The sequence below is a fragment of the Pristis pectinata genome, chromosome 10 (genome assembly GCF_009764475.1).
Source record: "Pristis pectinata isolate sPriPec2 chromosome 10, sPriPec2.1.pri, whole genome shotgun sequence".
NCBI lineage: Eukaryota > Metazoa > Chordata > Chondrichthyes > Rhinopristiformes > Pristidae > Pristis > Pristis pectinata.
This window is the reverse complement of record NC_067414.1, coordinates 2194668-2209975: the sequence shown is the minus strand read 5'-3', so window position 1 is coordinate 2209975 and position 15308 is coordinate 2194668. Positions and strand designations below refer to the sequence as shown.

Genomic DNA, 15308 nt, shown 5'->3' with positions numbered 1-15308 from the left:
TTTTTTTACTTTAAGACAAGAAATTCTTAAAATCAAGTGAATACATCAGTAAATGAATAGTTTAAAATGCCTTGTTACTGAATGTCGCTGTACATCTTTCACTTGAGTACTCACAAGAATGCAAAGCCAGATTTGAGATATTGATATTATCTCAAGTTACTTTGAAAATTATGACAGATTTTAACAAGGTGAAGGGGGTGAAATTGGTTGGGGAGTCGGTGACTGTGCCATTGATTTGCAAGTGTTGAGAGGTGAGGAAATTTCTCCCTGGTTTCCAGGATATTGACGTAACATTGAAAATTTAACCACAGGAAATAATTGATTTGAATCCTTTAAATGGAAATTGAATTACTAATTGAAGCAGAGGAAGATGTAGGGCTATAAGATCATGTACAACGTTGGGTTTGATTTTAATTTCTCTTCTGACGAACTTGAATCAAGATCTGTTAAACATCTTCTCATTGTGCTGTAAACAAATGTTTCCAAATATTCCATATATAACAAAATATACTAGCTGACTTTTGAATCTTTGTGTGTCATCAAAAATTTAAACAAGAAAAGGAGACTACCTTTGTTCCGAGTGCAGAATTTCATCTATTATTTCCTCTCTGTCCCAATTTAAATTGCATTTTTTATTTTCAAAGGAGCTGATCTGCCTTCACTTTCATTTGAAGAGGAAGTTACAGGTCTTAATAATGCTAAACCTAAATCGGTTCCCCTCAATCGTTTCTGTGGAATGGAAGAAAGATTGAAGGAAATGAAAGAAAAAAGAGAAAACCTTTCACCTACTGGTGAGTTCTCCTTGAATGCAATTTCGGGACTCAAGATATTAAATTGTTCCAACTTAATTTAACATTGATTCAACTAATACTGTTTTTTGATAGAATGGTTATTGGACACATACTTATTTAATAGTATGAAACTGTGTTGCATGTAATTATCTGAAAATAAAATGTCAAATGTAATGTTTCCTGAAACTATGGATCCAAACTTGCTGCTAAAGTGACCTGTTAGTTGTGCACTTAACCTGATTTGTAGATTGACCTTACTGAATTGAATCCAGAATGATGAGGTCATGTGTTGTGGCAGGACCTTCTGCATATCGCTGCTGGCATACTGGTAAATTGGTTTATTATTGTCACATGTATTGAGGTACAGTGAAATACTTGTCTTGCATACCATTCATGTAGATCAATTCATTACATCAGTGCATTGAGGTAGTACAAGGTAAAACAACAATGCAGAATAAAGTGCAACAACTACAGAAAGAATGCAGTGCAGATAAACAATAAGTTGCAAGGTCATAACAAGGTAGCTTGTGAGGTCAGGAGTCCATATTGTACTTGGGGACTGTTCAATAGTCTCATAACAGTGGAATAGAAGTTGTCCTTGAGCCTGGTGGTACATGGTTTCAGGCTTTTGTATCTTCTGCCTGATGGGAGGCGGGAGAAGAGAGAGAATGACCCGGGTGGGTGGGGTCTTTGATTATGTTGGCTGCTTTACTGAGGCAGCAAGAAGCGTAGACAGAGTCCATGGAGGGGAGGCTGGTTTCTGTGATGTGCTGAGCTGTGTCCACAACTTTCTGCAGTTTCTTGCCATCACGGGCAGAGCAGTTGCCGTACCAAGCTGTGATGCATCTGGATAGGATGCTTTCTATGGTGTATCGATTAAAAATTGGTGAGAGTCAAAGGGGACATGTCAAATTTCTTTTGCCTCCTGAGGAAGTCGAGGTGCTGGTGAGCTTCTTGGCTGTGGCATCAATGTGGTTGGACCAGGACAGGCTATTGGTGATGTTCACTCCTAGGAGCACTCAACCCTCTTGACCTCAGCACCGTTAATGTAAACAGAAGCATGTGCACCATCACCACCCCCCACCACACACAATTCCTGAAGTCAATGACCAGCTTTTGTTTTGCTGATATTGAGGGAAATGTTGTTGTCATGACACCATGTAACTAGTCTCCCTCTCTCTTTCCTGTACTCTGACTCATTGTTATTTGAGATACGGCCCACTATGGTGGTATCATCTGCAAAGTTGTAGGTGGAGTTAGAACAGAATCTGGCCACACAGTCTTGATTGTATAGGAGTAGAGTAGAGGGCTGAGGACACAGCCTTGTGGGGCACCAGTGTTCAGGATAATCATGCTGGAGGTGTTGCTGCCTATTTTTACTGATTGCGGTCTGTTGGCCAGAAAATCAAGGATCCAGTTCCAAAAGAAGGTGTTGGAGATGAGTTTGCTTGGAATTAAAGTGTTGAAGGTGAAGCTGTAGTCAATCCTTGCGGGAAGGTTCGCTACTGCTGCTCGTTGGGTGAGGGGTGGGCGGGTGGGAACCAGAGCGGCAGGGCAGCAAGTGGAGGGGCTGTGGGGAAAGTAGATCTTAAGCCCACAAGCAAAGACCTAAATTGACTGGTTGATGAGCACGATGGGACTAATGTTCTGAGATGCATCTATTTCAATGCAAGGAGTATTGTCGGTAAGGCAGATGAACTTAGAGCACGGATCAACACGTGGAATTATGATGTTGTAGTCATTAGTGAGACTTGGTCGCAGGAGGGGCAGGACTGGCAGCTCAATGTTCCGAGGTTCCGATATCTTAGACATGATGGAGAGGGAGGTATTAAAGGGGGAGGGGTGGCATTACTCATCAGGGAAAGTGTCACGGCAGTGCTCAGAGGATGTACTGGAGGGATCATCTACTGAGACAATATAGATGGAACTGAGGAACAAGAAAGGGATGACCACGTTAATGGGAATATATTATAGACCTCCCAGAAGTCAGTGGGATTTGGAGGAACAAATTTGTAGAGAGATAGTAGACAGTTACAAGAAAAACAAGGTTGTGATAGTAGCTGGAGACACAAGAAATTCTGCAGATGCTGGAACTGGAGCAACACACAACAAGTGCTGGAAGAACTCAGCAGGTCAGGCAGCATCTATGGAGGGAAATAAACAGTCGACGTTTTGGGCCGAGACCCTTCAGCAGGACTGGAAGGGAAGAGGGCAGAAGCCAGAATAAGGTGATGGGGAGGAGCACACACAGGCAGGTGATGTGTGAGTTCAGTTGATAGGTGAGTCCAGGTGAGAGGGGGAGGTAGGTGGGTGGGGAAGGGGGGAAGATGTAATAAGGTGATAGGTAGAAGAGGCAAAGGGCTGAAGGAGGAGGAATCCGGTAGGAGAGGGCAGTGGACCATGGAAAGGATGGAGGGGAGGAGAGGAGATGGGCAGGTCATCAGGGTGGGGGAAGGGAGCCACAGGAATAAGGGAAGACAGAGATAGGGCCTGCAGACATCTCTGCATGGCAGCCAGGGTGATTGTAGAATCATCTTATTCTGGCTTCTGCCCTCTTCCTTTCCAGTCCTGAGGAAGGGTCTCGACCTGAAACATCGACTGTTTATTTCCCTTCATAGATGCTGCCTGACCTGCTGAGTTCCTCTACTTTTTGTGTATTGTGATAGTAGGTGATTTTAACTTTCCACATATTGACTGGGACTCCCACACTGTCAAGGGACTGGATGAGATAGAGTTTGTCAAATGTGTTCAGGAAAGTTTCCTTGATCAATATGTAGAGGTCCCAACTAGAGGGAGCGAGATACTGCAGCTCTTTGGGAAGGAGACAGGACAGGGGACAGAAGTGTGTGCAGGGGAACACTTTGGATCTAGTGATCGTAATTCCATTAGTTTCAAGATAATTATGGAGAAGGATGGGACTGGTCCTCAGGTTGAGATTCTGAATTGGAGTAAAGCCAATTTTGATGGCATCAGAAAGGATCTGGCAGGTGTGGGTTGGGATTGTTTTCCGGCAAAGTGATGTTTGGTAAGTGGGAGGCTTTCAAAAGTGAAATACTGAGAGTACAGAAACTGTATGTTCCTGTTGGAATGAAAGGCAAGCTTAACAGGTTTAGGGAACCTTGGTTATCGAGGGATATTGAGGCCCTGGTAAAGAAAAAGGTGGTACATATGAGGTATAGGCAATTAGGATCAAATGAGGTGATTGAGGAGTATAAGAAATGCAAGAGAACACTTGAGAGAAATTAGGAGGATAAAAAGAGGATACAAGGTTGCTCTGGCAGACAGGGTGAAGGAGAATCCCAAGGGTTTCTATAGCTATATTAAGAGCAAAAGGGTAGCGAAGGACAAAATTGGTCCTCTTGAAGATCGGCATGGTCACCTCTGGATGGAGCCGAGAGAGATAGGGGAGATTGTAGATGAATTTTTTGCATCCATATTTGCTCTGGAGACAGACACAGACTCTCGAACTGAGGCAAAAGAGTAGTGAGGTCATGGACTGTATCCAGAATATGAAAGAGGAGCTGCTGGTTGTCTTGAGGCGAATGAAGGTGGACAAGTCCCCAGGGCCTGACAGTTGTCTCCTTGGACCTGTGGGAGACTAGTGCAGAAATTGCAGGGGCCCTGGCAGAGATACTTAAAATGTCCTCAGCCACGGGTGTGGTGCTGGAGGATAGCTAATGGTGTTCTGTTGTTCAAGAAAGGCTCTAAAAATAAGCCAGGAAATTATAGGCCTGTGAACCTGCCTTCAGTCGTGGGTAAATTATTGGAAGGCATTCTAAGGGACAGGATATCTAACTATTTGGATTGACAGAGCCTGATTAGGAATAGTCAACATGGCTTTGTGTGTGGTAGGTCATGTCTAACCAATCTTATAGAATTTTTCAAGGAGGTTACCAAGATGGTTGATGAGGGAAAGGCAGTGGACGTTGTCTACATGGACTTTAGCAAGGCCTTTGACAAAGTCCCACATAGGAGGCTGCTCCAGAAGGTTAAGTCGCTTGGCGTTCAAGATGATATAGTCAATTGGATTCAACATTGGCTTAGTGGAGAACCCAGAGAGTGGTAGTAGGTGGTTGTCTCTCTGACTGGAGGCCTGTGACTAGTGGTGTGCCACAGGGATCGGTGCTGGGTCTGTTGTTTATCATCTCTATTAATGATTTAGATGACAACATGGTAAACTAGATCAGCAAATTTGCGGATGACGCCAGGGTTGGGGCGTAGTGGACAGCGAGGAAGGCTATCAAAGCTTGCAGCGTGATCTTGACCAACTAAGAAAACAGGCTAAAAAATGGCTGATGGAATTTAATGCAGGCAAATGTGAGGTGTTGTACTTTGGGAGGACAAATCAGGGTAGAACTTAAACAATGGCTGGTAGCACTCTGAGGTGTGTGGTTGAACAGAGGGACCTGGGAACACAAGTCCATGGTCCTTGAAAGTGGTGTCACAGGTAGATAGGGTCGTACAGAGAGCTTTTGGCACATTGACCTTTATAAATCAGGGCATTGAGTACAGGAGTTGGGATGTTACGTTGAAGTTGTACATGACATTTGTGAGGCTGAATTTAGAATATAGTGTGCAGTTCTGGTCACCTACCTACAGGAAAGATATCAATAAGCTTGAAAGAATGCAGAGAAAATTTACATGGATGTTGCTGGGTCTTGAGGACCTGAGTTATGGGGAAAGGTTGAATAGCTTAGGACTTTATTCCCTGGAGCGCAGGAGAATGAGGAGAGATCTTACAGAGGTATTCAAAATTATGAGGGGTATAGATAGGGTGAATGCATGCAGGCTTTTTCCCCTCAGGTTGGGTGAGACTAGAACTTGAGGACATAGGTTTAGGGTGAAAGGTGAAATATTTAAGGGGAACCTGAGGGGAAACTTCTTCACTCAGAGGGTGGTGCGAGTGTGGAACGAGCCGTCAGCGGAAGTAGTAGATGCAGGTTCAATTGTAACATTTAAGAGAAGTTTGGATAGGTACATGGATGGGAGGGGTTTGGAGGGATATGGTCTGGGTGCAGGTAAATGGGACTAGGCAGAAGATCAGGTCAGCGTGGACTAGATGGGCTGAAGGGCCTGTTTCTGTGCTGTAGTGCTCCATGACCATGACTAAACAATTATATAGACTCAAACAAGTTATGTTTTAAAAAAAACAGCAGCTAAAAGTTTGATTGCTCGCAAAATCGACCCCTCAGTCTTGCTTGCTGACAAAGTGACCCCACTCACTAAAGCTGGGAGCAATAAAGCAATGTTTTAACTAATATTAGCATTCTTCCTTGCACCCTGACCATTCACATGAATAAGCTTGTAGACCCTATGCAGGGGTAACCAGATGCAGGAACTTGCTGGCACTTGTGGGTAATACTGGCAGATTCACACACATCTGCTGTCATTGCTCATCACATTGGTAACCATGGTCAGATTACATTGCAACCTTTTTTGGTAGGCTGTAATTGAAATACATTTTCTCCCTCCTGGTCTAAGAAATAATTGTTTGATTAATTTAGGAACTGTTTTGATGCAGAAAACAAATCTGAAACGTATTGTATTCTGAATGATCCTCCTGAATCCCAGAGATGGGGCTTAAGCAATCCTCCAAGTGTTGTGTGGATACAAGTCAGGCCTATGTTTATATACAAGGAACTTCTGAAGCAGTCTGAAAGACGAGCGCAATTCAAACAACAGACTCTGACAAATGAATGTGCCAAATGTCGAATTATTCAGTGTTGATGCGAGGATCTCTTGATTTGCATGCAATAGCAAATTGCAAACAGGGCCTATATTACCCTCGGTGGCTGTGAGTACATCTTTTGTACCCCTTAACAGATGGTTCAGACTTATCTTTTTTCTGATCCATATAACCCGAGTCAATTGATTGGCCAGAATTTTGGGGGGCGTGCTGGTGGTACTGTGCCAAACTGCTGACATTACTCCATTGAAGTGGCGCTGAGTTCAGGATTTCCATGCAAATATCAACATTGCTAATTTGCTGACTGCTCCAAACTGGGACTTCCTGACTCTGCTTGGGATTTTCATGGAGTTCTGCAGCTGAATGTGAACTTGATGCAATTCCACAACCCACATTCTGACAAGCCTGCTGGATCTGTGCCTGGCTAGATCTGGCACAGGAAGAGTGAGCCTGTTACTTTCAATGGAGAGGAAAGGCTGTGATGGAGAAAGGCACAAGTTCATTTACATTCCCTTGAATTGAGTTTGGTTTAATGTTTTAAGTTATTTTTGTTTTTTTTCCATTTTTGATATTTTTATAAGGGTTCATTGGTCATTTAGTAGTTTTGGATTGTTTCTGAATGCCTGAAATAATTTAAGACCTTGACAGGTTTGAAAGCCAATAAAGCCTTGGCTTTCCGAAGTGTGCAAGTTTGGAATTTGTTTGGCTGTTTTATGAAGTGTGGACTTGTTCCAGCCCTCCACATTATATTGTGCAAGGACCTACAACTGCGCGGAGCATTGCTGTTTCAGCAGCAGGTTGACACCAGAGGGCCGAGACAAAATTCTTGCTTCTCAGGTCAGCAGCAAGCACAGATTCCTCACTGTTACCAACATTTTTTGGCTTTGTGCTTTGTATTTCTTCGGTGGTATATTCCAATTAGTTTCTAAATAATATAAAGACTTTCTCTGTCGCTGTTACACTTTATTCTGTGTTCTGTTATTGTTTTACCTTGTCCCACCTCGATGCACAGTGTAATGAATTGATCTGTATGAACGGTATGCAAGACAAGTTTTCCACTGTACCTTGGTACATGTGACAATAAACCAATCCCAATACATGGACGTATGACAATAAACTAAGCTTTGTCTTTGACCAGCACAAATGACAGAAGGAATGCATGATCTCACAAAGTATAGATGCACCACAAAAAGCATCCTATCTAGATGCATCACAGCTTGGTATGGCAACTGCTCTGCCCAAGTCAGCAAGAAATTAGAGTTGTAGGCACACTTCAGTCTATTGCGAAAACCAGCCTCCCCTCCATTGATCTTTTTACACTTCCTGCTGTCTCGGGAAAACAGCAAGGATAATTAATGACACCTCCCACCCTGCTCATTCTTTCCTCTTCTCCCACCAACAACCCCCACCCCCCCCCCCCCCCCCCCCCCACCCGAGGCAGAAGATAAAATAGCTTGAAAACACGTACCACCAGGCTTAAGGACAGCTTCTATCCTGCTGTTATAAGACTATTGAATGGACCTCCTGTATGATAAAGATGAACTGTAACACTATATTCTGCATTCTGTTATTGCTTTACCCTTTGTATTACCTTGATGTACTTGTGTTTGGAATGAGCTGTATGGATGGCATGACAAACGAAGTTTTTCACCATATTTCTCTGCATGTGACAATAATAAGCCAATTACTGTGAAGGTGTAGAATAAGTGGAAGTCCCTCCGGGGCTGCCGATGAAATACCACTACTCTGATTATTTTTCACTTACCCAGTGAGGCGGGGAGGCAATCCCCGAGGGGCTCTCACCTCTGGTTGGAAGCGGCCGGGTGTGACCTGCTCTGGGGACAGTGGCAGGTGGGGAGTTTGACTGGGGCTGTACACCTGTCACACCGTAATGCAGGTGCCCTAAGGCGAGCTCAGGAAGGACAGAAACCTCCCGTAGAGCAGAAGGGCAAAAGCTCACATGATCTTGATTTTCAGTACGAATACTGACCGTGAAAGCACGGCCTCGCAATCCTTCTGGCCTTTTGGGTTTTAAGCAGGAGGTGTCAGAAAAGTTACCACGGATAGCTGGCTTGTGGCGGCCAAGTATTCGTAGCCATGCTGCTTTTTGTTCCTTCGATGTCAGCTCTTCCTATCATTGTGAATTCACCAATCAAAGAGCAGCTTGGGGAAGTATCAATAGCTGGCTTACAGTCAGGTGCCAAATGAGAAGCTGGTCAGACAAAATCATTTCATGTAGCTGTCTTGAAAACAAATGTACAGTTTTTTGCTTAAGGAAAACGCTGTATTGACAATGGAGATGGGGTGTGGACGGTTGTTGCTAAACCTATATGGTTAACTGAATGATTGAATGGAGAAGCGTACATTGCATAGCCTGGTATCCCTTTGCCATCAGGTTAACTTTCAATTTGATTTATACTTTTTTCAGTGAAATTCCTGTAAATCCAGTGAAAGCAGTTCATTATTTCACATAATGGCAGATTGTTTGTATACTAAATGTGTATTTGCATGAAAGCATACAGCTTGTTTCTGTCTCAAATCAATGGCCTTCATCAAGAAGAACAATCCTCGTGGAGCTTGCTTGTCTTCAGACTATCTGCCTCTGAATTTATCCCTGTCATGCAGTGTTTCTTCACTGTCATCATAATCCTTTCTCCCTTAGTTACTGAAGGTACGTCCTTCTTTAGAAATTTCATTTGACCTTGATTCTTTTGAAAATTGCCATATGATGCTAAATGAGGTTTCGGGTGCTGTGGTAAAGTTACTTATTAACTTTAGTGTTGGCTGTTAGCTCATCATCTGGAGCAGTAGCCTGCTTTTTCTTATTCAAATTTAGTTTATAGCATAAAACACCATGATGCTGGAGGAACTCAGGCCAGGCAGCATTCAGTCCTGAAGAAGGATCCTGACCTGAAATGTTGTCCGCCTGCCTTTCTCCATAGATGCTGCCTGGCCTGCTGAGTTCCTCCAGCCTCATTGTGTTTTTCATCTAGATTCCAGCATTTGCAGTCCTTTGTTTCTCTAGTTTATAGCATAGCTATTTGATAGGCTTGTAGGTTAAGTGGACATCTGGATCTTCTGGTCTTCATTAACTTATTCTTCTGAACTTCACTTTTCAGGTCTAGTACTGTGCACCACTGAAGAAGTTTCAATCATGTGATTTCTCACCAAATAGGCTGAATCAAAAACCACCGAGTCCATGTTGTTAATGGCCCTCTTCCGCCCTCCCCCGTCTCCACCACCTCATCTGTCTGCAGTGATGGCATCAACCACTCTTTCAACAATCCTATCTATTATTCTGATTATTCCAAATGCTGTCAAACATTTCTTAAGCATTCAATGGCCTTTGTTCCTCAGTGCAAGGATTGAATCTGATTCTTCATGCCTTTGAGTGAAGTGTTTTATCTTCCAAGTATTTCTTGTTGAGTTAAAAATCTAAAGAGCAGTTGCAACAGTTGACTTGTGCTTGCTTTAACCCTAGCCAGAATAATATTGTTAGTCAAGGAAGACTACCTCTTCCTGGCCTAAGTGGGACCCTGACTCTGAGAATGCAGCTTCTATGAAGTTTCAGATACTTTTTCATGGCAAATACTTATTCTTCACCATCATAGTCCTTTGTTCTGTGAGGTGCAATTATTATCTCTCAATAAAAGATTTGAGCATTTCTTCAGTATGTGGGAAATTATTTTAATATCCTTCGAGTGCAAAGTAAAATGTAATGTAATTCTTGTTACACAGCTGGTTTCCCATTTCCCCCTCTTCATTGTCTCTGGCTTTTATCGGTGCCTCTTCTATGCTCTGTGCAACACTTCCTCTATTGTATTTTCCAAGCTGAAAATGGGATACGCAACTAATCCTTCTTCCCTTCACCTTCAAATGTATTATAACTGGGTGTTTTTGCATCCCCTTTAGTTTGCAATAGGCTGTCGGATTGTGAAACTTTTCCAGAAAGTTAAGGTTAAGTGGATTGAAATTTTGTTTAAAAGTTTGATTTCAGTTGAGCAAGCTATTGAGGGGTTATTGATTCAAAGCAGTTGGATAGGTAGATAAACATCAGCTATGCTCAGCAAGACTGGCTCAAGGGGCTGAATGGTGTAAGCGTTTCTATCTTCAGCTCGGTATTTTCCCAGTCAAAATATTTTGAAAGAACTCCAGCTTCCTTAATTGCCTGTGATTTTTTTTTACTGGATTGGTCATTGTGCTCATTATTTATGTACCTGTTTGTGTGTTGGTTTCTCACAAACTGCAATGGTTTAGACTGTTGTACATTGCCATAACCATTGGGTCTAATAAAACTGTTCTTTATCTTCCCTCAGCTTCTCAAATGACTCAGTTGACAGTATCGGCTTCTGCTGTCTCTCCTTGCCGTCCAACTCTTGGGGAATCTCCCTCAGCAATACCAAAAGCATTGTTTGAAGGCAAGTGGACTAAAATGCATATCACTTGAGCTGCTTGAACTTTAATAATCTTTCATTTAAAAATGTCAAAGTGTAATCATTTTGTGTACCTGTGATGAGAAATGTATTTTTTTTAGTGGAACTGATGTGATTTTAAAAAAGTTGACATTCTGAGATCTGCAAATCAGATTTTGTAGCAAATGGAATGATGCAGCACGGCTGGAGACCATTTGATCCATTCTTGCCTTTTGATGCTCCTCTGCAGGAGGACCACCTCCCTGCCCTTTTCCTGTATCTCCATTTTTATTCCCCTTCAAATATTTAACTTGTAGCCTTTGACAATCTCTTTTATATATTAGTCTATAATCCTTCAGTGTCAATTTATTTTTCTGGATTATTGTCTCCAAAGTTTAATTTGCTATTCATTTGCTGCAAGCCTTGGGTTTATACAGGAGTAATAATTGTATTCATCATGTTCTCTGAAGCCATATGATAATAAGGATAGGAAGACTATGGTCAGGGGATCCATGATTTCCACCTGTATCTACCATTGCCCCTCATTTCTATTTCTCAGGCTTTTTTCTATTACTATTCATCACTGTTCGGCTTGGTGTCAACATTACCATTTTCATAAGCATCCTTTTCTCTCCCATTTTCTAATCTACATCTTTTATCATTCAGTGCTGCAGCTTTTAAAGCCCTTGTTTTCCCAGCTTTTCAGACTAGAGAAAAGTACAGTCACTCACTGCTATTTTCAGCTCTCTGTTCCTCGGCCAATTTGGTATCCATGCTCTATACTCTTTAATTTTGTTACTTGATGCTTTGCTAAATGCCTTTTGTAAATGCACATACACATTATTTAAAAATACTACACTCACCAAACCTCTCAGTTCTTTCATCAGAGGTCTTGATCAAATTTCTCAAACAAGATTTGATCTTAGTAAATGACTGTTTACTTTCACTCATTAGCTCATTGTTTCCAGAATCGTTCTGTGCCAGGTAAAAATTCTCCTGATCTATGTTCAGCTGTCTATCCTGTTGTTGTGGGTTTAACCAGCTCTCTTTTTGAAGATGGTTGCAATATTTGCAATCCTCCCTTTTTCTAGGCAATCTTCACAATCTGAGGAGGATTCTCCCTTTCTCCTGTCCTGCAACAACATCTCTTGCAAAGGTGTGCAGAGCCCATAGACTTGGGCTTGAATTTTGTTCCAGCTAGCTTCAGAGCTAGAAATGAACTAATATTTGAAGATTTGTCAAGTTGCATAATTGAGGAGTGAAGGGAAATTAATTATTAGGTGTTAACTCATAAGTACAGTGCAACCTTATAACTGCACATGATTTGAATGTACTGGCAGGCACGGTAGTGTAGTGGTTAGTGTAACGCTGTTACAGAGCCAGCGACCTGGGTTCAATTCTGGCCGTTGTCTGTAAGGAGTTTGTACGTTCTCCCCGTGTCTGTGTGGGTTTCCTCCGGGTGCTCTGGTTTCCTCCCACATTCCAAAAGACGTACAGGTTAGGAGCTGTGGGCATGCTATGTTGGCGCTGGAAGCATGGCGACACTTGTGGGCTGCCCCCAGAACACTCCATGCAAAACATGCATTTCACTGTGTGTTTTGATATACATGTGACTAATAAAGAAATCTTAGGTGAATCTTATCTTACCAAGGTAATGGTTTTCAACCCACCTTTATAAAGCAAAGAGAATTTGACTGGTGCAAAAACAATGAGCAAGTTTTTTGTTACTCTAAGTCATTAAGAAACAGCTGCTTCCTCAGAGACTGTAAACAGCGTTTCCCTAGGCAATGTTAGAGACATAGAAAACCTACAGCATGATACAGGCCCTTCGGCCCACAAAGTTGTGCCGAACATGTCCCTACCTTAGAAATTACTAGGTTTACCCATAACCTATTTTTCTCAGCTCCATGTACCTATCCAACAGTCTCTTAAAAGACCCGATCGTATCCGCCTCCACCACCGTTGCCGGCAGCCCATTCCACGCAACTTTTACTCTCTGAGTAAAAAAACTTACCCCTGACATCTCCTCCATACCTACTCCCCAGCACCTTAAACCTATGTCCTCTTGTGGCAACCATTTCAGCCCTGGGGAAAAGCCTCTGACTAACCACACGATCAATGCCTCTCATCATCTTATACACCTCTATCAGGTCCCCCCCTCATCCTCTGTCTCTCCAAGGAGAAAAGGCCGAGTTCCCTCAACCTGCTTTCATAAGGCATGCTCCCCAATCCAGGCAGCATCCTTGTAAATCTCCTCTGCACCCTTTCTATGGCTTCCACATCCTTCCTGTAGTGAGGCGACCAGAACTGAGCATAGTATTCCAAGTGGGATCTGACCATGGTCCTCTATAGCTGCAACAATACCTCTCGGCTCCTAAATTCAATTCCACAATTGATGAAGGACAATACACCGTATGCCTTCTTAACCACAGAGTCAACCTGTGCAGCTGCTTTGAGCGTCCTATGGACTCAGACCCCAAGATCCCTCTGATCCTCCACACTGCCAAGAGTCCTACCATTCATACTATATTCTGCCATCATATTTGACCTACCAAAATGAACCACTTCACACTTATCCGGATTGAACTGCATCTGCCACCTCTCAGCCTGGTTTTGCATCCTATTTATGTCCTGCTATAACCTCTGACAGCCCTCCATACTATCCACAACACCTCCAACCTTTGTCATCAGCAAACTTACTAACCCATCCCTCCACTTCCTCATCCAGGTCAATTATAAAAATCACAAAGGGTAAGGGTCCCAGTACAGATTCCTGAGGTACACCACTGGCCACTGACCTCCATGCAGAATATGACCCGTCAGCAACCACTCTTTGCCTTCTGTGGGCCAGCCAGTTCTGGATCCACATTGCAATGTCCCCTTGGATCCCATGCCTCCTTACTTTCTCAATAAGCCTTGCATGGGGACCTCATCAAATGCCTTGCTGAAATCCAAATACACTACATCTACTGCTCTCCCTTCATCGATGTGTTTAGTCACATCCCCAAAATTTAATCAGGCTCGTAAGGCAGGACCTGCCCTTGACAAAGCCATGCTATTTCTAATCATATTATACGTCTCCAAGTGTTCATAAATCCTGCCTCTCAGGATCTTTTCCATCAACTTACCAACCACTGAAGTAAGACTCACTGGTCTATAATTTCCTGGACTATCTCTACTACCTTTCTTGAATAAAGGAACAACATCCGCAACCCTCCAATCCTCCGGTACCTCTCCTGTCCCCATTGAAGATGCAAAGATTATCGCCAGAGGCTCAGCAATCTCCTCCCTCGCCTCCCACAGCAGCCTGGGGTACATCTCATTCAGTCCCGGCAACTTATCCAACTTGATGCCTTCCAAAAGCTCCAGCACATCCTCTTTCTTAATATCTACATGCTCAAACTTTTCAGTCTGCTGCAAGTCACCACTACAATCACCAAGATCCTTTTCCATAGTGAATACTGAAGTAAAGTATTCATTAAGTACCTCTGCTATTTCCTTCGAATCCATACACACGTTCCCACTGCTGCACTTGATAGGACCTATTCTTTCAGGTCTTATCCTCTCACTCTTCACATACTTGTAGAATGCCTTGGGGTTTTCCTTAATCCTGCCCACCAAGGCCTTCTCATGTCCCCTTCTGGCTCTCCTAATTTCCTTCTTAAGCTCCTTCCTGTTGGCCTTATACTCTTCCAGATCTCTAACATTACCTAGCTCTCCGGACCTTTTGTAAGCTTTTCTTCTTGACTAGATTTATTACAGCCTTTGTACACCATGGTTCCTGTACCCTATCGTAACTTCCCTGTCTCATTGGAACGTACCTATGCAAAACTCCACACAAATATCCCCTGAACATTTGCCACATTTCATCTGTACTTTTCCCTGAGAACATTTGTTCCCAATTTAAGCTTCCAATTTCCTGCCTGAGAGCCTCATAATTCCAATTAAATGCTTTTCTAACTTGTTTGTTCCTCCTTCTCTCTAATGCTATTGTAAAGGAGATAGAATTATGATCACTATCTCCAAAATGCTCTCCCACTGAGAGATCTGACACCTGACCAGGTTCATTTCCCAATACCAAATCAAGTACAGTCTCTCCTCTTGCAGGCTTATCTACATATTGTGTCAAGAAACCATCCTGAACACACCTAACAAACTCCACCCCATCTAAACCCCTTGCCCTAGGGAGATGTCAAATGATATTTGGAAAATTAAAATCTCCCATCACGGCAACTCTGTTATTATCACACCTTTCCAGGATCTGTTTCCTTATCTGCTCCTCAATATCCCTGTTACTATTGGGCGGCCTATGAAAAAACACCCAGTGAAGTTATTGACCCCTTCCTGTTCCTAACCTCCACCACAGAGACTCCGTAAACAATCCCTCCATGACGTCCACCTTTCCTGCAGCCATGATAC

General features: G+C 42.9%; 1 protein-coding gene across 3 annotated transcripts in view; it reads left to right on the top strand.

The window, feature by feature from the left end:
* The window catches only part of mcph1 (microcephalin 1), a 285601-nt gene that overhangs the window by 38339 nt on the left and 231954 nt on the right, over positions 1–15308 (top strand). For 2 of the 3 annotated variants that reach the window (XM_052025076.1, XM_052025077.1), the window contains exons 7-8: positions 645–791; positions 10794–10895. In XM_052025076.1, coding sequence (XP_051881036.1) covers positions 645–791; positions 10794–10895 — 249 coding nt within the window. Of the gene's footprint in view, positions 1–644; positions 792–10793; positions 10900–15308 lie in introns of all 3 variants that reach the window. The other variant, XM_052025078.1, reaches the window with a different exon arrangement.